A 27,832-nucleotide genomic window follows, 5' to 3' on the forward strand; every position below is an offset into this window, starting at 1 on the left:
TTGTGCAGATGGCGTCTTTCATGCCGTCCAGCCTGTTAAGGGACCCCCGTATAAAAAAACTCAAGGGGAATGAGCTGTACTGGGTGGCCACGCTACTAGACCCTCGGTATAGGCACAAAGTGGCGAACATGTTACCAACTCACCTGAAGGCAGAAAGGATGCAGCACATGCAGAACAAGCTGGCAACTATGCTTTACAATGCGTTTAAGGGTGATGTCACAGCACAATGCAATAAAGGTGGTCAGTAATCCTTCTCCCATGTCCATGCAGGCAAGGACAGGATGCTCCAGCGATTTCAAGGTGATGTCGGACATGCGGACATTCTTTAGTCCAACGCCTCACCTTAGCACTTCCGGATCCACCCTCCACCAATGCCTGGACCGGCAGGTAGCCGACTACCTGGCCTTAAGTGTGGATGTAGACACTGTGAGCAGCGATGAACCCTTGGACTACTGGGTGCGCAGGCTTGGCCTGTGGCCAGAGCTGTCCCAATTTGCCATCTAACTTCTGTCTTGCCCTGCCTCAAGCGTCCTGTCAGAAAGGACCTTCAGCGCAGCTGGAGGCATTGTCACTGAGAAGAGAAGTCGCCTAAGTCACAAAAGTGTTCAGTACCTCGCCTTTATCAAAATGAATTAGGCATGGATCCCGGAGGGCTACTGCCCACCCGAAGACTAAGGCAGTCCTCGCACACAGCATCTCTGCCTGCATACCATGTGACTGGCTGCCTGCCCCAAGACTAAGTCGCTCCCCACACAGCACCTTTGCCAACAGGCTGCTTGATTGCCTTCTCCGCCATCACCAGCAGGGTCCAGGACTTCAGGCGGATTCCTGAATTTTTAAGGCCGCTATAATAATTTTTCTGGTGCATGTATATGCCTGCCTCATTTTTCTGGCTGCACTGTGGCTGCAACAACCAACAAAAGGCATGTACATGTGCCCATTCTGCTTCGTGATCATTACCTTGCCACGGTGAGGGGGCTTGCGTATCACAATGAAGCAATGACCGACGGCTATATGAGTGTCTCAGGGGGGGGGGCACACCCAAGATAATAAGGTCGTTACTTCATTGTGGACAGACCAAATTGATCAGCTGGACAGTCACTGTTGTTCTATCATTGAGCTACCACAGCCCGGCGAACATATGGGCTTTAAAACCGCCACGGCCTGCACTAGTCCAGCACCAGTGCGCACCAGTCCAGCACGGCCGTCACTACACAAACAGCTGTTTGCGGTGCGTTACACAGTGAGTTTGGTGTGTCAGTGTGACGCAGCACTCTAATTACACTCCCTGATTGATGTATACACATGCAAGATGTTTTAAAGCACTTTAGGCCTGCAATTTAGCATTCAATGTGATTTCTGCCCTTAAAACGCTGCTTTGCGTTCAATTCAGATTTTTCCCCGGAACTTTTGGCATGTATCCCACTCCGCCATGCCCCCCTCCAGGTGTTAGACCCCTTGAAACATCTTTTCCATCACTTTTGTGGCCAGCATACATTTTTCTAGTTTTCAAAGTTCGCCTCCCCATTTAAGTCTATTGCAGTTTGCAAACTTTTGCGGAAGTCGCGAACTGAAAATCGGAGATTCGGGCCATCTCTATTCATGGGTGACAAGCTGTTAAAGAGATGTGGGGCACTCATGTATTTATTTTTTCTATGCAAATAATAACAACTATATTTTCTGAGGATCCTTATATAGGAGTATTACAATTGTGCAGCAATCCTCCACAAAATCCATGCAATTTTAGCTGGGGTTTCCTGTTGCTCATACTCTGTTACTGTACTGACCAAAAGGAAACCTCGGCAAGAAAATAACTACTGTTTTTGGAGATATATGTTAATTTTCAATACCATTGGGTAGACACCTTATACATCATTTAACCACATTTAAAAACCGTTTTTCCTATTATTACTTTACAATAGATTTTCTCAAAAACTACAAAATTGTTTTAAAAACATTTTTTCTCCCTCCTCTTCTTTTTGCTGTTCTCCTTTAAGCGGACCCAAACCAAACATTTTTTTTAATTCAAAATATTTAGTTGCACCACTCTGACACATGCAAAGATAAATAAACACTCCTTCAAGCCTATGAGCATTTCAGTGCATGCTTTTCACCCTTCTCTTTTATAACTAGGATTATAAAGGTGGCAGCCATTAGTAATTCCTCCTTTGCCAGACACCTGCTACTCACCAGTTTACCGGTTTCTGTCCTGGCAAAATGAAAGGAAGGGAGGGGTTCCTCCATTAAATGTAAAATATTTTATATTTGTCATCATGCAGCTGAAAAAAGGCTGCTATTTATTATTATAATTTAGAAAATAGATTTTATTTCTGAAATCTTGTATTTTTAGTTTGGGTCCACTTTAAGTTACATAGAAATGGTAATGATAGCATTCATGGGGGGGGGGGGGAGCTTTTCTATCAACATGTAATGATCTGCTCTGCTGTCTGCACAGGCAGACAGCTTTTTGACCATTTGTTAGGTCTGAATGCTGCAGGTCCCTGGAAAAGAGACCTGTCTCCACTCTGCAAGCTGCAGAGTTGCTGTTCTGGGGAGGTATTTGCATCCACTTGTCATGCAAATTGCTTAGCTGCTTCCTCTGATGGCTTGCAGTATAAAAACCATTTCCTCCCAGAATCCCTTGCTGGTCATGATGGTTTGTTCCTGCTAACTTACCTGGAGTCTCAGCCCTTTGCTTACTGTTTGCTAATATTGCTATCTTAGAGTAGTTCCTTGGGAGTGCCCTAGCATTCCTGTTAGCATAGTCAGGTTGTTTGTTACCTGTATTGCTTTGTACTGTCTATCTGTTGCGATTGTCTTGTCGCCAGCGGCGGTCGACAAGAGATCGTTCTGTCTGTTGAGATCGCATTCGCCCTAGTGGTAGAGGCGGTGGTTCCTTCTGTACTCTGGGAGTGTAGCCAGAGCTGCGGTTGCTACTGGCTGCACCTGTGTCTGTCTGTCTGGAACTAACGCTTTCTGTCGTCTCGGTGTGGTAACCGTTTAGCAAGCGTTCGCGTTCTCTTTTGTTTTCGTGCTTCTGTGGTTAGTCAGGGTTGGTATGCTTTGTCGCTATTGCGCTTCTCGTGTGTCGACCGTGCCGCGCACGTGCTTTGTCACTATTTAACGTGTGGTGACCGCGTGTAGTTAGTCCTGTCTGCTCCTGTGTGTTGGATTACAGTTTGTTATCAGTTCTGTCTTTATTCTGTTCCTTTGCTCTGTATTACTCAATCTGGTGTCGCTATTAGCAATCGCCATTCTTGCGATTGCGTTCCCACTTGGTTTTCGTTGTTGTGTGTTCTCCGTCGCCGGGTGGCGACTAGATTGGTGGACACACATACATACTGTCTCTGTGCTCTCTCTCTCTCTCTCTCTCTCCAAGGGCTATCTTGCCCTATATTGCATCACCTCGTACAATTCCCATCTGGCATCTGTGGCAGGGCAGAGGGTTTATTCCTCTGCACTCCACAGCTCCATCTGCTGGTGGGAATTTCCCTCTACAGGTGCATAGCACCATAGCTGGGTTCTGTATTTTATAAGCTTGTGGAGGATTTCCGCAGTGTCAGTGCGCATCTTGTGCACTGACCACGGAAATAATGCCCCAATCGTTACACAACAGCAAATGTTGGCGGTATTGACTCCATAGCAATGTAACTCTAAAATCTGTTCGTGAATTTGTGAAAATGTGAAAGGTGAATTTCAAAGTGAAATACGCAGCAATACCACAAAAAGTTTGTTAAGTAAAAATGGGCCAATTCACTGCAAAATTAAGTTCTTGAATGTCGCCGCCTCATCTCTATCACTTAGCTCATGGATCCTTTTAGAGCAACATTAATTTACATTTCAATATTTTTTATTGTTTAAAGCACAGACACAGGGAACAGAATAAACACTTCAAACAAAGAAAAGTAATCACAGTGAGAGGACATACATAAGGTCAAAGCATAGAGAATATTCCAAATACTACCAGCATTTTGAAATATTAATATGCATAGTAAATGTCAAAGCAAGCATAACATAGCACAAAGAAGAGAAAAATATATATAATGTATTTTTATGTTATTGTTAATAAATCCTTATCGTAGGATTAGAGAGATGAAAGGATAGAACACTATTTAAAGAAAAAAAACAAAACCATACTTATTGCAAAGCGCATTAAGAATAATCTCATAAAGGTTATCAAGTAACACAGAGCACAACACCGATAATAAAGAAGAGCAACAATCATTTTTTTGGGATACTTGAATCTGTATTAGCAAACTGGCAACACCTGAGCACAGCATAGGCTGGCAAAGGGTAGGAAGAATATAGGTCATGTGAGTGTGGTACTGATGTATGGTGTATTGACAGTTATTATACTTTTATTGTTATGCTACTCCAGCAATGTGTTACACATTCTAACATACTGGTGTATGGAATGGTAAATGTATTGGATCTCAGCTTGGCCTGCCCTTATGCTGTAAGGACTGTTCACTTCACTTATGGATCCTTTCACATCAGCAGCTATTGAATATTTGTGTATGTATTAGCAAACGGGTAACTACTAGCTATAGCCAGGTTGGTTTGAAGGATGGGAATTTTTGGACAGGTCAGCATGGAAGTGCTTTATAGTGTAGTGACAGTAATTATATTTTTTATCTTTATGAATTGTAACGTCCACACAATATTGCTGAGCTTCCAGCAATTTATTTCTAACTGTAAGGGCCTGTTTCCACTACACGCAGATTGGATGCAGAATGCATGCAGAAGAAATGACTCCAATAAATGCATATGGGCCTGTTTCTACTAAATGCAATTTTTCTGATGCAGATTTTCCCATAGGCATTCATTGGAATCAGTGATGCTCGGATACCCCTTTTCAAAATCCGGATCCGATTCGGATCCGGATACCCCGATATCCGATCCAGGTCGGATATCCGAGTTCAACATTTTCCAATCCGAATGCAAATCGGATATCCGACCACAGTATCCAGGCATTTCGGGCAAATTCGGATATCCGGATAGAAAAACCGGAAGTGGCCTTTAAATTGCTTTAATAACGTTTTTAGGGTATATGAGGCATGTAGCATCATTATTTTGTAAAGGGGAACACTAATTGATGATGTGGGGACTTAAAATCCCCCCCCCCCACCCCCCCAAAAAAATAGCTGTAAATTAACATCAGGCCTAGGTTCCAGACAGCAGTCGTGCAGCCCGAATTGTGTCCAAAGTCCAACCACACAACTGGGACATGACAGTTTTCACCCCAGACACCTCCAAAAAATTACACAGCAATTGTGTTTTGGGTTAAATATAGGTGGTATCAGTGGCCTGTGGCACCCTGGCGGTGGGAGCTGCACAGGCAGCAGGAGCAGGGCAAAGCAGCAGCAGGTGTAACGTGTGCCAGGAGCATGCCGGATGTGGCACGTGCCAAGTGCCAGTCAGACAGCAGAGGAGAAGACATTAGTGCACACTAACTGTCACACTGGCACTGCTCACAGCACAGCAGTTCTGTAGAAAGCTAACACAGTAGTACTACTACTCTAACAACTACTAGCAGTGACTGCAGTACTACAGTACTAACTAAACAATAGAAGAATCTAGCTAAACAATAGAACAGGTGTGACTAGATTACAGAGAGCAGATACAGGACAGGTATAGCAGTAAATCTGGGCCTGCTAACTACAAAATAGTACAATAATCTATCTAACACAGAAGTAGTACAGTAGAGTAGAACAGGTGAGAGCACAGGTAACTAGAGACTAGAGCACAGAGCAGGGCAGGCTGCCTTGCCTAGGCACAGGGCCTAGCTGCTGGCTACAGCCGCAGCAGCACCAGTGACAGTGACAGTCTCCCTCCCTAGTCCCTAATCACACAAACTAAACTGCCTAAAATACAATCTATCTACAATACAAAGCAATACAGGTGAATATCAAGTGTTGGAGTGTAAAAACGCTAGGTGTATTGAACAATAGATGCACTTGCACAGACAAAAAGCACTGGAGCAATCTCTCAGTACAGTCAGTCAGTAAGTCGCAAGCAGGACGAGTGAGGCAACATGGCGCCCGCTATTTATAGTGGGGGCTTGGCCAGGATCCCCCTCTGTGATTGGCTGCAGTCAGAGGGCTGGGAGCCCTCTGATTCGCTTGTGAGGACTCGAGGTGACGTCACCCGCTGATGACGCTATCCGAGCTCCGTATTCGAGCTCGGATAGCTCGGATATCTCCGGATAGCTGATTGCTATCCGAATGCGCTCGGATAGCACAGCCCAGATAGCTAATACTATTCGAGCTCGATATTCGAGCTCGAATAGTGAAAAAAGAGCTAGGATATCCTAGTATCTTGGATATCCGAGCTCGGATGAGCATCACTAATTGGAGTCAGTTTTTCTGCATCCATTCTGCATCCAATCTGCATCCAATCTGCGTGTAGTGGAAACAGGCCCTAAATATTATGTAGGTGCTGTAAAACATGCTGCATGTCTTGTATTTTTGGGTAGTAGTCATTTGTGGAAGTTTTTATCTGTATTAACAAACTGGTACTTATTTGTCACAACACAGGCAGACAGGTGGGAGAGCACACAGTGAGGGTGGTAGGACACGTAAGTTTAGCATTCATTTAATACCTTTTATTTCAGATAATGAAAGATACTTAATTCAGCAGATTGATGATTATGTCCTCTTGCGCAGGACAGAAAGAAAACAAAGAGATGCACCTTGTATGTATTTAGAGAGATTAGCCTGTCTATTCCCCCCTCATTTGTGTCTGATCACAAATTGTAATTGGATCTCTCCCCGTGTCACCTGACTGCCATGGCAGATAAGCCCATCTGAAAGCACAGGATGTTAACAATATGTCTGCTTCCATGAATCAGGAAGTAGAAACTGTGCAGATGTATTGTAGGATTTGTAACAGCTGTAACAAAGTAATGTTTTTCTTTAAAGGTTATTATGCTATTGCTTATCTTGTAGAGAAGAGAGGAAGGTCTGAGTTCAGGTCCGCTTTAATTTAGCCCTTTCACATACCTTAAATCCTAAGGCCTAGATGGATATTGGATCCCTCAGGCAACATTTCTGGGCCAAGTCTGCACAGATGCATAGTTAGGTTGAAGGCGAAATACGTGTTCTGTTGCAATGCATGGGGAGGGCAAGGCCAATGTAACAGCACAGGTGTGATGTCACGCTGTGGTGGGGTAAGTAGAGAGAACAAAGCTATCAGCCATTGCTCAGCTGAATTGATAAGCCCGGCAGATGGCTGGCCGGCCAGCCATTGGGAGTCAGAGGAGGCTGTACACATAACAGATTACTGTCAGAGGCAGTCATTGTCAGCCGCCTCAGCTGACTCTAATCTAGCATGTGTACGGGGCATTACCATAGTCCTTATCAGCAACAAAAAAGCAAATTGAACCAGCTAAACAACTGCAGCAAACAATATACACGCCCAGTAAAACAACAATCATCAAAATTAACACTTCCTGTACTTAATTTGAAGATGGTAAAAACACAATATGTTATTTATTTTATGTACACAGTATTTTGCCATTGTGTAACCACTATAAACACAGAGAAAACAAACCTTGATAAATTGCTTTAAATCCAGGTGATCCAATGCTGTCATCTGATTGCAAGTGGAGCCACATTTGATTGCTCATACTAACGATAAGGTCTGGTACACTTGAACCCGTAAGGCTACGCAAAACACAATAAAAGCAATTTAACAATTATGCAAGGATTGATAAAACTTAAAATAACAGGGCCCTCAAATATATGTTGCTACTAAGCTTTTAGCATGTTAGTTCACTAATAGGCCAGATGTTGCCCAAGACTTTGTTGGTAAGCTCAGTGTGGATCACTCTACATGTTATATTTGATCACTTGAGAGGTAACTCTTACATTAATGACTTACAAAGTAAAAAATAAAAAAAACCTACAGTGGTAGCTGTATGACTGGGTGGTGAGCAGTACAACCTACCGTAGTTGTCCTGCAAAGGATGGAGCAGATGCATGTGGCCCTAGTTTCTGGTATGTTACTATGGTACATACTTGTTAAAATAATAATGTAGGTGAAGACTCCAATTTGCCTGTTTAAGACATAATTTCATCCTGCTCTTGTGTATAAAGGGTCACAGAGGGAGTGAATTACACTAATGGGGTGACTAGATTATTAGATCCTAATGATGTAAAGTTATAGAAGTTATAGTGCAGTTGCAACAAAACCTTCAGATAACTTAGACCTAAAGTATTCAAGGATTTAAATGTAAACAGGCCAATTTTATGGTTAACTATGAACACATTGCAATTCTGCATTTATATAATGTTAATCTATCATTAAAAGACCACTATCATGAAAATCGCAACATTTTAAACACAAGCAAAAACATACAAATAAGAAGTATGTTTCTTCCAGAGTAAAATGAGCCATAATTTACTTTTCTCCTATGTTGTCTTCACTTGCAGTAGGTCATGAAAGTCTGACAAAACCAACAGGTTTTGGACAAGCCCATCCCCTCATGGTTTATTTTCAGGGTTTTATTTATTTTCAAAGGCACTTAGTGAATGGCAGTTGCACCATTTAATTGTCAAAAAAAAGTTTGCAGTGGGCAGGGATGCTGGCCAGCATCTCTGTATAAATGCTTTTCAACCTGTATTATAGCAAATTCCTTCTGTTTAAAGTAGGGAAACTTGTTTTGCTTAAATGTTTTTTCAGGGAATGTCTTTCTAAAGAATAAAGGCCATGCTGAAAATTCCTCATGAAGATATGGATTAGTCAAAACCTGTCAGTTCTGCTACATTTCTACTACTTATTTTAAGCAACAAACAATAGGAGAAAAGTAATGTATGCCTCATTTTATTCTGGCCAAAACCTACTTCTTATTTGTATGTGTTTATATTTTTTTTAAATTTTACATTTTTTGTGATAGGGGTCCTTTAAATCTTTGCAGAAAATACAGTTATTTGTGAATATAAAGCAATGGTCTGAAGGTAGGCAAGTAGGTAGGTGTGATTAAAGCAACATGTTGGGACAGAGGCTTGTTTACCACTTTGTTAAATCACATCTTATTTTAAGGAGGCTCTGCAATAAACACAAACGAATGGAACTACACACAGCCCTATGTAGGGAGCCGATTGTCCATACAGTCAGCCTGATGGAATTAGAATAGCAGTATCCAACAGTGTCACGTTTCATTCAAATCCAATCATCAGAATGATAGAACGAGAAAAGTTATGTTTAATTAATCTTAAATAATTACATTTAATTAATGTCCCCACACTAATATTCTTGGGAAGGTTCCATGCCAATATCCTCGGATAACTTTATAGAAGATCTTCGTGCATAGCCACCACACACATCATTCCACGCTACCAGCAGCACTAGTTGTACAGGATATTGGCGTTAAACCTTCCCAAGGATATTGGTGTGGGAATATTAATAGTATAAGCCTCCCAAAGCATAGTTTAAAGTCCTGCCAGGGCTGCCCATTGGCCCTTTATCAGCCCAATAGGAAAAGTTGCTAAAAAGTACTATTATTTTGAGTAGATTCTTGCTTACTGCTGGTTTAACTACTTTACGACCGTTCCACGCCAATTGGCAGCCATAGGAACCGCCTAACGCTGATTGGCATAAGGTCCTTGGGACAGACTTTGCAAAATAGGGACATTTATTAAGAAAAAAATAAAATAAATATTTATAAATATTTATAAAAAAGAATAAACAATGCTGGGGTGATTACACCCCACCAACAGGAAGCTCTGTTGGTAGGGAAAAAAAAGGGGGGAATCACTTGTGTGCTGACCTGCAGTGAGGTCCTAAAGCTGTAGTGGCCCATTTTTTGAAAAATAGCTTGGTGTTTAGGGGGGTTTAACACTGCAGTCCTCAAGTGGTTAAAAAGCATTTTATGACAAGGTGGGAAGATATCACCTAAGAGAAAACTCATGAGAAAAAGGGAACAGCATACGGTCCAATATATCCTACGTGACTGAATAGATGGAAGGGTATAAACTTGTGTAATGCAATTTAGAGGTGCATAGGTTTTTTCAAATAATTGTATGCTGTTGTATTTACATTTTAAACTGTGTCACAAAGAAAAAAAATATCTATGCAATGTTGTTTGTCCTTGAAGTCTAATTACATGTAAAGACACATCACACACAGTCTAAACTAGTCCTTAGAATAATATTCATGTCTATATATGCTTGAAAATTTCTTAGATTTAATCACAATGTCCAAATTGCTTCAGGTCCCATTCACTGTGGCCCGTTGCGGAGCTGCGGTATAAAGTCTCATAGGGCATCTTACTGCACTGCAATGATGTGGGACGTTCACAGTGCGACGTTAACAACGCATTGAAAAAAATGTTGCGTTATGGTAACTCACTGCTTGCAGTGCATTACCTCTAAACACAGACGCGTTGCGACTTTAACGTCGAATTAAACCGCAACGTCCCACTGTGAATATGCACTTAGTCAATACCACTTAACTTGATGCTGAACTTCACCTATAAACTGTTGGAAAGATGATAAGATTGGCTTTATGAAAAATATACTTACACATATAAAACTGATCTTGTGTCACCTACTTTTCCTCCATCTCCAATAGTAAGGGTATCATAGCCTCTCTCTAACTCAAACACTTCAAAGGAAATCTTGATCACCTGTTAAAAAGAAGTACATTGTCATGATGTCCATTGTTCATGCAAAAATATCATACGGTTGCATGGAAAGTGCTGCTACACAACATACAGATGAGTTATGTACTTGTGTCCTACAGAAATTTCAGTTAGGTAGACGTTAGCATATTCCATTTATCCCCCTGACCTCTCATCCCTCCTTTCCTGTTATTGACCCATTTTAAATGCTACTCATTGTCATGATATCTGCATGCTCTTTTAAACTCAACTGTTGAAGCAGAGCTTTATAGCAGCATGTATTTGTGCTCTATATGATGTTGATAATAAAATCATAATACTATGCAGAAGTCCTATCATTAAGTACGCTTAGCTGTGAAAATCAGCCCCAGTCACCAAAGCTTTAAATAGGTAAAAGAGAACCATAGCAGAAACACAAACTGAGAACTAGCTATGCAATATGAAAAGCACTGCTGCTTGGAAGGACAAAAAAGATGCATTCTGGAAATTAGCAGTAAATGTCACAGAAAATGTCTTGCTGTTATGAGTTTCAAATATCAATATATTCTTTACAATATGTAGCGCATATTAAATGTGAGCTTACTATGTTTCTTTAATTTAGATGAATGTCCTCTCAGTTGCTGGACATGCAACATTCAGTGCCCTTCACAATGAATAAACCATGTTCAAAGGAATGTACGCATACAGTCATACTAGCTTGCCAATTGTTGTTATCTTGACTGAGGTATATATGTTCAGTGGAGCAAATTATTTTCTACAAAACAAATGGCTTCTTAATTACTTTTGAGCAGATTTGCAACAGCTGGAACTAGTCTGCAGCAATAGGTTTGTTTAAAGGACCACTGTCCCGAAAATCTTAAAAATTTAATTATATGTAAACACATATAACTAAGAAATATGTTTCTTCTAGAGTAAAAGGAGCCATACATTACTTTTTTTCCTATGTTCCTGTCATTTAAAGTAAGTAGTAGAAATCGGACATTACTGACAGGTTTTGGGCTAGTCCATCTCTCCATAGGGGATTCTCAGCATGGCCTTTACACTTTATAAAGACACCCCTGCTCACTGTACACTTTTTTGGCAGTTGGACGGAGCAACTGCCATTTACCAAGTGCTTTTGAAAATAAAGAAAACCCTGAGAACTTCCCATGAGGAGACGGGCTAGTCCAAAACCTGTCGTTTCTCTCAGATTTCTACTACCTACTGTAAGTAACAGCAACATAGGAGAAAAGTAATCGATTTCTGGCTCATTTTACTCTGGAAGAAATGTACTTCTTATCTGTAGATATGTTTACATATATTTTAAATTTTAAGATTTTTGTGGCAGTGGTCCTTTAAGGATTTCCAGTATCAGGAAAACAGAATAACCAAGCGGCTCGGGTTGACCCAAACCACTAGGAAAGTAAAAGGGGCCAAAAGAGATCGAAAAGCACTCCTACATAAAAAGCAATGCTTGGTGTGATTTACCTTCTTAAAACAGAAGGAAACTTGCAATAATTCAGCTATAAGTGAACATTTGTGGTTACCCACAATGCACTACTATTGAATATGCAAATTATCTCTTTATGCCCTTGTAGCCAGTCTGTTTTAAGAAAGCAAATCACACCAAGCATTGCTTTTTTAGTAGGAGGGCTTGTTGGTCTCTTTTGGCCCCCTATACTCTCCTTGTGGTTTGGGTCCCCCCGAGCTGCTTGGTTACTCTGTTGTACTGGTCCAAACCCTATCCCAAACAGCCATATCAATCCCTGCCATGCACTGACCAAAAGTCCAAAACAGGCTGTCTGCATGTGGGGTTGATGTGGCTGTGTAAAATGTAAAGCTATAGGCTTGCTAGACACCAGCGGTTCTGGATGCTAGACTGGCTACAGGGACATAAAGAGATAATTTGCATATTCAGGAGTGGTGCATTGTGGGTAACCAAACATGTTCACTTACAGCCGGATTATTGCAAGTTTCCGTCTGTTTTAAAGAAGGCAGATCACACCAAGCAGTATCAGGAAACTCTAGTGTAGTAATAAAGAGAGGGTTTTGACCCTTTTATTTACTGGCTGCTTTTTAGGGTATAATCTATAATGGCCTCAATTCACTCAATTCAAAGCATTACCACATTCGATAATGTAGAAAATAGCCGATTTTACTGATCACCATGCCAAATTCCAATTCCTTAAACCCATTACAACACACAAAAGTAAAATTACTGATACTGTAACTGACTTAACCTCCCTGGCAGTTTATTTTGTCTGCAAAAATTGCAGAAATCCAATTTTTTTTTAATTTTTTTTTAATGTTTCATGTAAAGCTACCAGAGTGGTAGCTACATGAAACTCCACTAGAGGGCGCATGTGTCCCTCTAGTTCGATCGTCGCCGGCAACAATAGCAAACAGGGGAACGCGTATATAACGCGTTCCCCTGTTTGGCTTCTCCTGTCGCCATGGCGATGATCGGAATGACGTCATGGACGTCAGCCGACGTCCTGACGTCAGGAGCCTCAGATCCAGCCCATAGCGCTGCCCGGAACTCATTGGTCCGGGCAGCGCAGGGCTCTGGCGGGGGGGCCCTCTTCTGCCGCTGCGTGCGGGCGATCGCCGCAGAGCGGCGGCGATCAAGCTGTACGCGCGGCTAGCAAAGTGCTAGCTGCGCGTACAGCACTTTCAATGGTGAAAAGAGATCTCCTCCTGCGCGGCATAGCCCGAGCTCAGCTCGGGCTTACCGCCAGGGAGGTTAAGCGATAAATACCTCAAGCAATGTCAGGAAAATGCAGTTCACAAAGATTAAAAAGCATTTGGTAAATCATGTAAAATTGTTCGGTGTTTATCTCCATTCTCCAGCCAGCTGGTAACGCACAATCTCCATGCAGTAAACATTCATAAATGTAGCAGACAGCCAATAGGGAGAGCCAGGCAGCCAATAGGAAGATCCACACAGCCCTGCTTCTCACCCCATTTGATCCAATATTCTGGTGGGTGAGACTTCAAAACAGCAGAGCAGGAGAAGAAGAGGCTGTTCTGTATCCTTTCAGATGTGCATATCTGTATGCTGATACACAGAAGAGCTCTGTCTAGTTAGCACAGATGTACATCTAAAGGGATGCTAGGGATGCACAGGACAGAAAATAAAGTAGCTCTTGCACAGCCTTGTAAGAGAAGACTGATAGCTTGCTGCCTGACCTGTTCCACACAGCTGGTGAGATTACCGAACTGGGCTTAGTGAACTGAAGCTTTTTTTTTTTTTTTTTTTTTTTGCATATTACCAAACTTCTAATGCCTGGGGAACATCTTAGAGAATTTGAAACAAAAAGTGATAAAATACAGAATGCTGTATTTTACAGATCTAAATTATTTTACCGAACTGCTTTCGTGAATTGAGGCCATTGTAAGAATATGAGCTTCCTCCCTGATCTACTGACCTTTAATCAACGTGGTGCCCTTCAATAATTGTAACACTTGTTTTTAATGAGAAATCAGGAAGTGTTTGGAGATTTTAGTAGCCAACTGACCAGGCTAAAATCCTTACCAAGGCATACAGTTTGTATGTTTCCCAGAGTTTTTAATATATCTTAGGCTGAGAAAGGCACATTAGACTTTTTTAGCCCCTCTGAAGGCTAATTATATACTAGGATTGTTCTCTGTAAACAATTTCAGAAATTGTGTCATCTCTAAAGCCATGAAAATTTTAATGATAATGACCTAATTACATACCTCAATTTAGTATAATTATGTCACATCATTATGATACAAGAACTGTCTTCACTTATTTACACCTATTGTTAGATCAATGGCTGAGGACTGGGAGAGCTAGTAGAAACCCTTAACTGGTTCTCTATATACTAGGCACGGTGCAAATGCCTAAATAAAACACGGACAGAAAAGATTGTGGGGAATTCATTACAGTAATATATATATTATAGTTATCAGCAGTTTTCTTTCTTTTTCAAATGTAAATTTATTTTCATTTATACTAGTAAAAGACATTAATAAAAACATAAATATATTTAGCGTGTTCTTCACATGACCCTACTATTTTACATGCATATAGAGAGAGATTTTTATCTTTTGGATCTCCTATTTCACAGATATTTTTTTTTCCTGCACAACATCTACAGTATATAATCCACTACAACTTAAATATCCTCATGTTGAAATCTTACCAAACAACCTATCTAAAGCTTGGCTACCTTTATAGTATTGTATGCAGGTTGCACAGCAAACTGATTATTGTGAACTTACCCATAAAAATAATGACAATATGTAAATGAAGAGGTGGCAAACCACAGCCTTCAAAACGTGTCATTTTATGTGGCAATAGAAGAACACACTACATGTTACAGACAAACTTGTCCTTCATCAGGTTGGCACAATGCTTTTCAGCTGAGGTGGTGTGTCCTGTACTATGATAGGGACAAATCATCGTTATGCAGAGAGGCAAGGTTGATAAATGATATGGGTGCTGTATCCCCTGGTGGAATGAATGACTGTTTACCATGAAGTTTATCCGTAGTCCGTACTTGTTTTACAGAAAACTACAAACATGCACAGGTGGGGTAAATAGTGTCTGATTAACTATCTGTGTGGATTTCCACAAAACATGCACTGTTGGTGGGACTTGAGCACAGGGTTGGGAAGCTTTGTGATTTTACTATATGTATTGTTTTTTATGGTTTTACACACAGGGTGTTCATGTAAAACATTGTTCTTAACAGACTATCATGGAGAGATATAGGGGGAGTGCCTGAACCTGTGGGAAAAGGAATGTTGTGCAGTTTATCCTTTGAATGGGGGTAGCCAGTTGGAGTTTCCCTTTAAGGAAATTTCATGAATATGTATATAAGCATGTAAATAATATTGAACATCTTATGCAATGTTGGGGGTGATGTTGCGGTTATAAAGATGATGGTGGTCATTAATATGTACACCTAAGGATGTCCATAATATGTAGTGTTATCTTCTTTTGACACTCAGGGGCATACATTAAATATCTCCACCACCTGATCTTGAAGTAGCTTCATATTGTACCTCCTTTTGGTGGCGGGACATGTCCTCTTCACTTCCTCTCTTATCGTGACCATTGTGAAGCCAATCACTTAGTGGCTCCCGACCCAGCGGCAACCCACTAGGCAGTGGGCTGCACAGTGGCTACACCGTCGAGGAAGTGACTTGTGCTGCTACTGGAATGCGATACTGTATGAAGCTCCATTGCCACTTTTCTTCACCCCAGGATCGGGCCACTTCAGTTCCCTGCCCCCGGCTCCCCCTGCTAATGTGGGGGTCAGGAGGCTTTTGTTATGCCCCTGTTGCCACATAAAAAGCAATATTTAGAAGCTTGGGGTGTGCCCCCTCTTCACTGACATATTTCAGTTCAAGATCCAAAGTGGAGGCTTTGTGAGGATTGACTCAAGGGTGCAGTCCAGGATTCCCACACGCTGTATCCATAACAATATGACCTGCCTGTTTTGAGCCTACTGTACATTAACCACTTTACCTCCCGTGGTACGAATTTCTCCGTCCCTTTTCCCCCCCTAAAAAAACCAAGGGACGGAGAAATCCGTACTGCCCGCGCTACCGCCGCTGTCCGCGCTCCCGCCGCTCGTGCACGCCGCCGCCCGCTCGCCCGGAGATCAATGAACGGGAAAATCCATTCCCATTCGTTGATCTAAGCCCCCGCAATGATCTGCTGATTCTATGAGAAACAGCGCAATCATCAATGTGATTTTCCCAGCCTCGTAGTGCTTCCTGTAAGCGTCCTTCCAGGCGCTTACAGGTCGCATGAACACAAACTCACTGTGGCCATATTGTTGTCAAATAGTTAAACTACACCCTAAAGCATTTTACATATACAAATACATTAGTTTTACACCATAAATTAACTCATTACCTCCCACACTCCCCAATTATTATTTTTTTTTTGTAATTAAAAAAAAAAATACAATAAAAAAAAAACATAAATAGCTACCTTAGGGACTGAACTATTTAAATATTTATGTCAAGAAGGTATAACACTGTTACTTTATAAACTACAGGCTTGTAATAATGGGATGGATGCAAAACTGAAAAAAAATGCACCTTTATTTCCAAATAAAATATTGGCGCCAAACATTGTGATAGGGACATAATTTAAACGGTTTTATAACCGAGACAAATGGGCAAATACATTTCATGGGTTTTAATTACAGTAGCATGCATTATTTAAAAACTATAATGGCCGAAAACTGAAAGATAATAATTTTTTCACACATTTTTTCCTATTTTCCCATTTAAACACATTTAGAATAAAATAATTCTTGGCATAATGTCCCACCTAAAGAAAGCCTAATTGGTGGCGAAAAAAAACAAGATATAGTTAATTTCATTGCGATAAGTAATAATAAAGTTATAGATGAATGAATGGAAGGAGCGCTGAAAGGTGAAAATTGCTCTGGTGTTCAAGGGGTAAAACCCCTCAGTGGTGAAGTGGTTAAAATGCGTTGGAACTGTTGTGACTTCAGCCTTACTTATGAAGTATGCTAATCTTTCAAGGTAGAGACCTTCTTTAATTCCACTTCTTTCAAATCTGAGCTTCTGCTGTTAGATTGACAGCTACAGATGAAAAAGTAGGCTAGTTAGATTTCCTTGTGCATTTACTAGTGACATTTCCCCTGACTACACATGGTATTTTTATAATCATTTGTGTATATGTGGAGATGTCTGACTGGCAAGCAGTCTGCAACTTCTACTGTAACATCTTCTTCAAGGCACAATTCCATCCTGTTTATTCTACTCCAGTAAAGTCATTAACTTTATATTAGTCTTCTAAGGAGCTTATCAGTCTTTAATTTTGGCTTTGTAAGGAACGGTCTTTGACTTTATGAATTAAAGATACCATGACCTGCTAAGGTCTGTTTAGAAAGCAGTGCACTCTGTAGTGACTGAACTTTAGAATTCTAATAAATGTGGGGCTAATTAATGAAGGATTTTTTTTGCAGTAAACATAGTTAATGCCATCAGGGTTGCTACACTTCCTTGCCTTTAATGTTTTCACTGCCTTAGCAAGCTGCGCTTTTCAGTGGTGCTAAGATTTCCAAAGGTCTGTGATGTTAGCTGTGGCAGCTGAACTGCTTTTGGCATTACAGTAACATGTTAATAACAAAAGAAGGAAAACATTTTTTTAATTATGACTTAAAACATGGGGGGACACATGTCCATTCCTAGTACTGCTTTTTCTCAAATATTTAATTGGTTTTCAATTGAAAAGTAAACAACACAGAACAAAATAGAGGTTTTGTTTTCAGATTATTAATGCAATTCTTTATTTTCGATTTTGGCAAACCTGATGGCTCCCTGTGTGGCAACAACTTGCTGCCTGCTGTAGTTCCAGGTAGGGGTGCATATAATAAAGGTTCCGGTTAAAAAGGACCCCAGATATAAACGATATTTAACTGATCGTTTAGTAAAATGGCCATCAGGATATGACGTAAAATATGGTTTATAATACGGATATTCTACTATTCCCCACTGTAACCTGTATTTTTCTGTTGACTAAAATAAGGACCAATAAAAGTTATAAAATATTGTTTAATTTACCGATATAGTACTACTTCATTCATGTTGTAAAATATCTTTAAGGGACCACTATCGCGAAAATTGTAAAATTTAAAGTATGTGTAAACATACAAATAAGAAGCACATTTCTCTCAGAGAAAAACAGGATATAAAATACTTTTCTTTTCTGAAATGCTGTGGTCACTTGCAGTAGCTAATAGAAATCTTACAGAACTGACAGGTTTTGGATAGTCTTCTCATGGAGGGATCTCAGTGTTTTATTTATTTTCAACATCACTTAATGAATGGCAGTTGCTCCATCCAACTGCCCAAAAACTGTGCAGCGAGCAGTGAGGCTGGCCAGCATATTTGTTTAAATCCTTTGCAGGGACTGTCTTTATAAAAAAATAAAGGCCATACTGAGAATCCCACATGAGGAGATGAGCTGGTTCATAACCTGTTGGCGGCTGGATAGTGTAATGGTTAAAGGCTCTGCCTCCGACATAGGAGACCAGGGTTCGAATCTCGACTCTGCCTTTTCAGTAAGCCAGCACCTATTCAGTAAGAGACCTCCCTAACACTGCTACTGCTTATAGAGTGCGTCCTAGTGGCTGCAGCTTTGAGTATGCCAGGAGAAAAGCACGATATAAATGTTCTGTGTTTGTTGCTTGTATGTACTGTCAGATTTCTACTACCTACTGTGACAGCAACAGAGGAGAAAAGTAATGTATGGCTCATTTTACTCTGAAAGAAACATACTTCTTATTGCTATGTGTTTACATGTATTTTAACCACTTTAGGATCCTTGGTACGCATATCCACGCCCCTTTAAACTTCACGTGCGGATCAGGGGGTAGATATGCGTACTGCTGCCTTACCGTCGCGTTCACGATCCCCGCGCTGTTTTCCGCCGATCCACCATTGCAGCCCCTTCCATCTGTGATCAGGATGTGAGAATCTTTTGATTCTCAATCCCGATCACCGTTCCCGTGTCTTCGGAGAGCTTGTTAACATTGAGACCTGGGGCCCCTGGGCTGTCATGTGGACCAGTGTTTGTGATTTTAAATTTTATTTTTTGCAGCTTCTACGATGCGGTTGACAGGTGAGTGGTTAGGGAGGGGACCGTGTGGGAGATGTGCCTACACGGGGCGTCCCTGTTAAACGACGCAATTCACGATTGCGTCCAACCGAAGCCTCCCACCTGAATGCTAATCTATGTAATTCCTGCTAGGTATGGTAGAGCAGGCAAAGGGTGTATGACAGTGCACCTGATTGGCTGACAAGCGTCTGCTGGCCAGATAGAGGCAGGATATTGCTCTGACTGGAAGTTAGCAATTGTGTTTGTTGCAGTTGGCATTCAGTTTAGAGGTGGTGGGGTGAGTTCCCTGGAGGTGAGAGGTCCAGGGCTTGCCCACACTTCCCTCTAGGTGTCGCATGGTGGTTTGGGGGCCCCAGTGAGTGAGAGAGACCTGGGGCCCCTGGGCTGTCATGTGGACTAGTGTTTGTGATTTTAAATTTTATTTTTTGCAGCTTCTACGATGCGGTTGACAGGTGAGTGGTTAGGGAGGGGACCGTGTGGGAGATGTGCCTACACGGGGCGTCCCTGTTAAACGACGCAATTCACGATTGCGTCCAACCGAAGCCTCCCACCTGAATGCTAATCTATGTAATTCCTGCTAGGTATGGTACAGCAGGCAAAGGGTGTATGACAGTGCACCTGATTGGCTGACAAGCGTCTGCTGGCCAGATAGAGGCAGGATATTGCTCTGACTGGAAGTTAGCAATTGTGTTTGTTGCAGTTGGCATTCAGTTTAGAGGTGGTGGGGTGAGTTCCCTGGAGGTGAGAGGTCCAGGGCTTGCCCACACTTCCCTCTAGGTGTCGCATGGTGGTTTGGGGGCCCCAGTGAGTGAGAGAGACCTGGGGCCCCTGGGCTGTCATGTGGACCAGTGTTTGTGATTTTAAATTTTATTTTTTGCAGCTTCTACGATGCGGTTGACAGGTGAGTGGTTAGGGAGGGGACCGTGTGGGAGATGTGCCTACACGGGGGGCGTCCCTGTTAAACGACGCAATTCACGATTGCGTCCAACCGAAGCCTCCCACCTGAATGCTAATCTATGTAATTCCTGCTAGGTATGGTACAGCAGGCAAAGGGTGTATGACAGTGCACCTGATTGGCTGACAAGCGTCTGCTGGCCAGATAGAGGCAGGATATTGCTCTGACTGGAAGTTAGCAATTGTGTTTGTTGCAGTTGGCATTCAGTTTAGAGGTGGTGGGGTGAGTTCCCTGGAGGTGAGAGGTCCAGGGCTTGCCCACACTTCCCTCTAGGTGTCGCATGGTGGTTTGGGGGCCCCAGTAAGTGAGAGAGACCTGGGGCCCCTGGGCTGTCATGTGGACCAGTGTTTGTGATTTTAAATTTTATTTTTTGCAGCTTCTACGATGCGGTTGACAGGTGAGTGGTTAGGGAGGGGACCGTGTGGGAGATGTGCCTACACGGGGCGTCCCTGTTAAACGACGCAATTCACGATTGCGTCCAACCGAAGCCTCCCACCTGAATGCTAATCTATGTAATTCCTGCTAGGTATGGTACAGCAGGCAAAGGATGTATGACAGTGCACCTGATTGGCTGACAAGCGTCTGCTGGCCAGATAGATGCAGGATATTGCTCTGACTGGAAGTTAGCAATTGTGTTTGTTGCAGTTGGCATTCAGTTTAGAGGTGGTGGGGTGAGTTCCCTGGAGGTGAGAGGTCCAGGGCTTGCCCACACTTCCCTCTAGGTGTCGCATGGTGGTTTGGGGGCCCCAGTGAGTGAGAGAGACCTGGGGCCCCTGGGCTGTCATGTGGACCAGTGTTTGTGATTTTAACATTGCATAAGCTCTCAGACCCGACACTTCCGTGTTCGGCTGTGTTCTATTAATAGAAACACGGTCTCAATATCACCATCTTGTGGCCAAAAAGTAAAATACACCTATTTATGCCACTACACTGTTTTCCATACAAAGTTTATTATCATTTTTATTTATTTTATTACTTTTAACCCCTTCCATCCCTGCCCCACAGTTACAGAAATAAAACACTTGTTAAAAAAAAAAATCAAAAAAATTACATCATTTAATTTTTTTTACATAAATAGTTACCTTAGGGACTTTTGTAATATGGATGTCATGAGAGTATATTTTTTCAAAAAAAGTTCTTGTAATAAGTGAAAAAGTATTAATGGAAAAATGCTCCTTCATTTCCAGTTAAAATATTATCACCATACATTGTACTAGGGACACAATTTAAACGTTGTAATAAACCAGACAAATGGGTAAATAAGATGTGTGGGGGTTTTATGTACCAAACCACATTTTATTTTAAAACTATAATGGCTGAAAACTGAGAAATAATCATTTTTTTCCTTTTTTTCCTTATTATTCCCTTTACAATGCATATAAAATAAAATAATTCAGAGCAAAAACTACCACCCAAAGAAAGCATAATTTGTGGCGAAAAAAAACAGTATATAGAATATACATTTCAGTGTGATAAGTAACAATAAAGTTATCGCTGAATGAATGGGAGGAGCGCTGAAATGTGAAAGTTGTTTTGGTTTTTAAGGGGAAAAACCTGTGATCCTGAAGTGGTTAAATGTAATTTTTTTTTTTTTGCAATAGTGGTCCTTTAATACTTACCAATATTTAGAAACAGTTCAACAGTTTGAGAAATAACTTTGCTAAATAATGGGTTTTTGTAATTGATAAATTTGGTATGGAAATGAAAGTTTAAGATAACAAGCAATATATTTGTTTTACATTTTTGCAGCGCCCTCTTACAAACTATATTGTTGATTTATATCAACGCGGCACCCTTTTTATACATATGGGACAAATAGAGAAAAGATTTGCATTGATGTGAATGAAGCACCCTTTTTAATATGCACCATTATTACAGTTACCGCTGAGTAGAGTCACATGACCATCTAAGCAGCCACTGAACACACTAAGGTGAATGGAGACATACAAGGAACTTTACGTGGAAAAAAATCCAATCACAAAAAATAATTTCATATATAATAATTTGAAATAAAAACCTAATCGAGGGGCAAAACGATCGTCGACCTGCCTCCACACCTCTGTCTGCCGCATTAGTGCCTGTTGTATCAGTAACTCTAGGAATTGATAAGTATAAGTGTTTTATTATGCCGGGCTTTTTAATGAAGATTGTGATTAAAGTTGTGGATGTATTAACTGCATAAACGTGTTGCTCCTGGATACCTTTTTCTCCTTGGATAATGTAATATGGATTTTTGCTTAACCAGATGTTGCACCATTTGAATGAGTGAACAGTTGTAATCAGGCATGTTTATTGGTGTGCACTCACTGTATATCTTTGTTGTGGAATAATTCAAAAAGGTCTCTTCAAAGATGCAAAAAAAAAAAAAGTCTCATCAGTCATCAAACTATGTGTAGATTACAATTTTTTCCCACATCTCTGGAGGTTAAACACTGACAAGTAAATAGTTATACAATCTATTGGCACCTGTGAAAGCTAAAATAAATTGCACTCTATAATAATATGGTCTGAAAAGGCTTTTGTCATAACCTTTTAAATACAAAGCCCCCCAACAGAAATTCAGGGGCTAAAGTCTAGCATTGATCTTTTTTAGATAAATGGTATTTAAATAAATGTGTGGATGGGGTTGGCGTTGCCTCCCACTCTTCCCGATTCCAAATGCCATTATGCCATGTTCATACTGATGACAGCTATGAAAGATACACAAGGTTCCTATTTTGAATTCTTCCATACAGTGCATTTGTGATTTCTAACTGTCATATATATGAACACTGGTGATATGGAAATAAGTTCTGGAGGTTATAGATGCTAAGCATGTCAGTCATGTGCAGTAGTTATCAACTGTTTGCCTATGGCAGTTAAAAAGTCTCCAATTATCATCTATTACCATCCACACTTTTCCAGCAGCAGCATGTTTGCATTATTAATATATCTTTTTTTATATGTATGATCTATTTATATATCAACTAATAATAAGACTCTCAGATATGTCCAGATTGTCTTGACTACAGTTTGACTGATTCTGTTAAAGAGGTTAGATTGCATAATTTGTGCTGTGTTTGAGCACATGTATTTTACTGTTTTAATGAGTGCCTTGTATGTAGAAAGTCAATTTGCAGCAAGCATTAATGCTTGTTTTCCATAAATGATACTTGGGTGGTACAAGATTTGAAGCTATTTAAGTTACAGCAGTTAGTGCAGCAGATATTTTAAACTTTTCTTATTTGAACAGAAAATATGTGGCATAATGCTATGAAGTTGTTGTTGTTCTTATTCTTATTTTTAGTGCCACCTGACAAGAAACAGCAGTTTTGTTTAATTAATAAATTAAGGAATACATTATTTCACTGTAGACTATCTGCATCTTCTGGTTATCGATGTAGTAGGAGTTTGTATGTTCTCCCAGTGTCTGTGTGGGTTTCCTCTGGGCACACCAGTTTCCTACCACATCCCCAAAACACACAGATAAGTTTATTGGCTTCCCCCTAAATTGTCTAGCATAAACAAACCGAATGGGAGTACAGGTAATATTTGTTCACAAACTATGTCCCAACGAGGACCTAACCTATATGTACAAAATAAGTGACGTAAGGGGTCACTGGTCAATCAGCTGGATTGTAGTCTTGTAAACCAGTGATCAACAGGTCTCCAAATAACATATATACAAGTATGGGGAGAGACTTCACACAAGTATCATAACTGTCAGTCTCACTTTGGTACTGATACACATATATATGCAAGAAAGAAATAAAAGTATGTTGCTGTCAGGTGCGAGGTCTTTGCTGATCCCCCCCAGTGCTGGCAATCAGTCAGAGGATACTGGGGTGTAGCTAGTCCCACTACAGCAGAGTACTGTTAAAAGTGATTGCAAAAGGACATTGCAAAATAGGAGTATGGTAACATAACTGTGGTGGAGGCTAAGTGTGAGACTGCCATTAATCACAAAGAGACCTGTATGCTCCTACATAGTAGTATTATAGCCATGAAAAAATGCCTTCACAGAAGGATTAGAGCTGGGGTAGAAATGGGTGATATATACAATTTACAGTGCTAGTGTCATTCGACTAGGACTAGTTTCACTCTATAAAACAAGAGCTCCGTCAGGAAATAGAACACACAGTGTACAAATCATAAAAAGTATCCCCCCCCCCCCCCCACAAGAAATCCCACAGCAATATAGCCCAAGACAGAGCTCCCCCTAAATTGGCCTTGGACTATGATACATACACTACATAATGTAGAACAATAATCTTTTGGCCTCAGGTATATATAGCGGGGAGTCCTACTGGGAAATGAGGTCCATCAAATCTCATCAAACCAATCCACAGCATGCACAAACATTCCCACATAACTTGACCCTTACACAAAAAGGATGAAGGTGGGGGTGATAAAAAATTGCACCCTATAGGAGGCAAAAAACACAGAGACAACAGGAGTCCAAATGATGCAGTATGTCACAGTAGTGGGAAAATATTGTAAGAGTGAAGGTAGATTATACTCACAAAGGTGGGTTGCTGAAGGGCAACTAACCACTGTCGGCAGGTAGAGATGTACAAACCTGACTCCACTCAGGTACCAGGCAAAGCTGGTGGTGGTCGCACTCTTGATAAAAAACAACAACCTCAAGTGACCTGTAAATGGTCCAAGAGGGATGTTCCCTCTCCAAAAGGAGGGTGATGGCACAAGATATAGGGGAAAGAAGCGTCCAGGAGTAATAAAATACTTTAACAACAAATACAATGAAAAAAGGTGAGGTGGCTTACCTCAAGGAAGACAAACTCACTTGCTAGAAGTGTTTTTATTGCACTGGCAACCCATTTTGTGGGTACTTGCCCACTTTCACAGGCCAAATAGCAGTGCCAAGCAGTACTATTAGCCACAGATGAGAGAGAGGCGCCTTATCTGTGGCTACTAGTACTGCTTGGCACTGCTATTTGGCCTGAGGAAGTGGGCAACTACCCACGGAACATATTGCCAGTGCAATCGAAACTCTTCTATTAAGTAAGTTTGTCTTCCTTGAGGCAAGCCACCTCACCTTTTTTCAACTTTTCTTGAAGTATTTTATTACTCCTGGGAGCCTCTTTCCCCTATATCTTACACGGAAAGAACAGTCAGCTTTGAATGATCTAAAAAGGGACATGTCCATTGTAATTAAGCGGAAAGAGGGGGGGGGGGTATTGTGGTTCAGGATCGCACAGACTATAAAGCTGAAATTGAACACCAACTAGGCAATTAAATTATGTACAGGAAGTTAGCATGTGATCCGACTGTAGGGTTTAAAACAGATATAGTTCAGTCATTGGAGGAGAAAGTAATTAATGGAGTAATTAGTAGAGATTTATTGGCAGTTTTGAGAAAGGAGCCACCAAGGGTACCAGTTTTTTACACACTGCCAAAGGTGCATAAAGATCTATGACATTCCCCAGGAAGACCTACTGTATAATGTCAGCAGTAGACTCTCTGTTGGAATCATTGGTTGTATTCATAGACTCATGGCGACAACCTATAGTTAGGAACGATGAAAAATGCTTAAAGGATACAACCCAGTTCTTACATATATTAGATCTTATTGATGTCAGAGAAGTTGATTTCTTGGTCATAATGGATGTGGAGAAGCACTCCAGTCAGATCATGAAAGACTGAAGTCACTAATGAGATGCTTGGTTTCATCACGTCTCTCCTAGAATGGTGTCTCTCCCATTCCTATTTTAGATTTGGAGATGACTTTTACCTGCAGACTCTCGGTGTGCAAATGGTGGCACTGTATACTCCTACAGTGGCAAATACAGTGATGTCTGATTTTCAAAGAAACAATTTTTGGGACCGGACTCCCCTAGGGGCATCCGAGGGTACAGCTGGTTTGTTGATGATTTTTTTTTTTTGGAAAGGCACTGAGAGGAAGCTGTGTGACTTTTTTTTTTTTTTTTTGATGAACTCAATCAGAGGCATGATACTCTAAAATTTAAAATGGAGTTCCACACTTGTAAGTTACATTTTCTCGAAGTAAAAGTCAGGAAAAAAGGAGGCCCCTTTAAAACAGACTTATTTCAGAAGGAAACTGATAAAAATGGTTATTTATTAGCTGATAATTGTCACCCTTGCCCGCTGATAAATGGGCTTCCTAAAAGCCAATTTGTCAGAGCTAGAAGGATTACCTCCTAGGATGAACTATATTTCAAACTCTTTACTTAGGATTTTGAGAGAAGAGGATATAGTAGTAGGAGGAGATGTGATGAAATGATGGCAGAGGTTGGAGAGATGGATAGAAAGCATTAAGAGAGTACAGATTAGAAAAAGGAAAGGAAACTAATAAGGTGAATTTTGTGACTACTTTTTGCAGTGAATCAGCTCTACTCAGAGACATGGTCCTAAAGTTTTGGCCGGTGATTGAGAGTGATCCCCAACTTGTTCCCATCTGCAGGTCACTACCAATGTTTGTTTCTAGGAAGGGCAAGTCCCTACGTGATCATTTAAGGAGAGCAGATATAGATCGATCAAGGGGGACAACGCAAATGTTTCTGGGTACATCTAGAGTTGGTACCTTTCCATGCTTGCATTTGTCAGCACTGTAATAGCATAATAAAGGGCCCTGACGCAAGTCACCCGCTCGCTGGACTGCCGGTACCTCTTAAAAACGTTGGGTGAAGTTTACCTCACTAGGTGCCCTTATGGGTTTGGCCTATGTGGGTCAAACCACAAGGGGCATAAAGACCAGCTTGAATGAACACCGGAGTAATATACAGAAACCCCAGAAGAAAAAAACTGAGGAATTACATATGAGTAATGAACCACACCAGCACACCATATCGTGGAGCTTAAACACAATGTGAGTCAATTGAGATGGCAGGTGTTGAAGGTAGTTCAGGTACAGGAGGGCAAGTCTCTTAAAAATGCCCCCCTGAGACATGAGGCTTACTGGATGGACAGGTTGGGGACTCAGTCACCTGGTGGCCTAAACAAGGACTTCAGTCTCAGATGCTTTATGTAATTAATGTTGCTGCCCTATACCCTGGCAAGGGTTAACATTGTATCTAAGGGTGTACCTGCACTCTCAGTTTGTCTGGATGGGGTGTGATCACTATTGTCTTTAAATGTTTCACTCCAAATTCAGAGGTTTGAGCACACGACAAAGGGCAGTTGGCCCGAAACGTTGGGCTGTTTGTTATACTTTATCGCCTCCAATAACGCAATCAAAATAAGTTGGATAAGTATCTGTGGAGGGTCGAGTTCTATGAGAATGTTTGTGCATACACTACATAATACATATATAGACATATGACTATGGTAGGGATTAAACTATGGTAGGGATTATATTGTGAGGGACAGTTAGTGACAAGACAATATATACTCTGTACAGCGCTGCGGAAGATGTTGGCGCTATATAAATACTAAATAATAATAATGTATGTGTATGTTATGTATATAGTTTATCCTGCGTATTGAGGAGTGTCAATGTTTATTCCATACACTTTCTTACTGATCTGATGAAGTGGACTGCGATACGCAAAACGCAATTTCAACTGGGTGTATGAATTTCCATTTAATAAATCGGTTGCCATTTACGACTATCTCCTTCTTCATAGATGTAAGCCAACTTTTTTATATTTCTTTCAGATGCCAGTTGTTTTTATTTTTTGGGTAT

General features: G+C 41.0%; 1 protein-coding gene across 1 annotated transcript in view; it reads right to left on the reverse strand.

Annotated features, from left to right (window-relative positions):
- CSMD1 (CUB and Sushi multiple domains 1) overlaps positions 1 to 27,832 on the reverse strand; it is a 2,205,021-nt gene that overhangs the window by 713,973 nt on the left and 1,463,216 nt on the right. The window contains 2 exon segments of the mRNA XM_068281348.1: positions 7,552 to 7,664; positions 10,524 to 10,627. Coding sequence (XP_068137449.1) covers positions 7,552 to 7,664; positions 10,524 to 10,627 — 217 coding nt within the window.

This window comes from Hyperolius riggenbachi, chromosome 4, assembly GCF_040937935.1.
Source record: "Hyperolius riggenbachi isolate aHypRig1 chromosome 4, aHypRig1.pri, whole genome shotgun sequence".
Lineage (NCBI taxonomy): Eukaryota > Metazoa > Chordata > Amphibia > Anura > Hyperoliidae > Hyperolius > Hyperolius riggenbachi.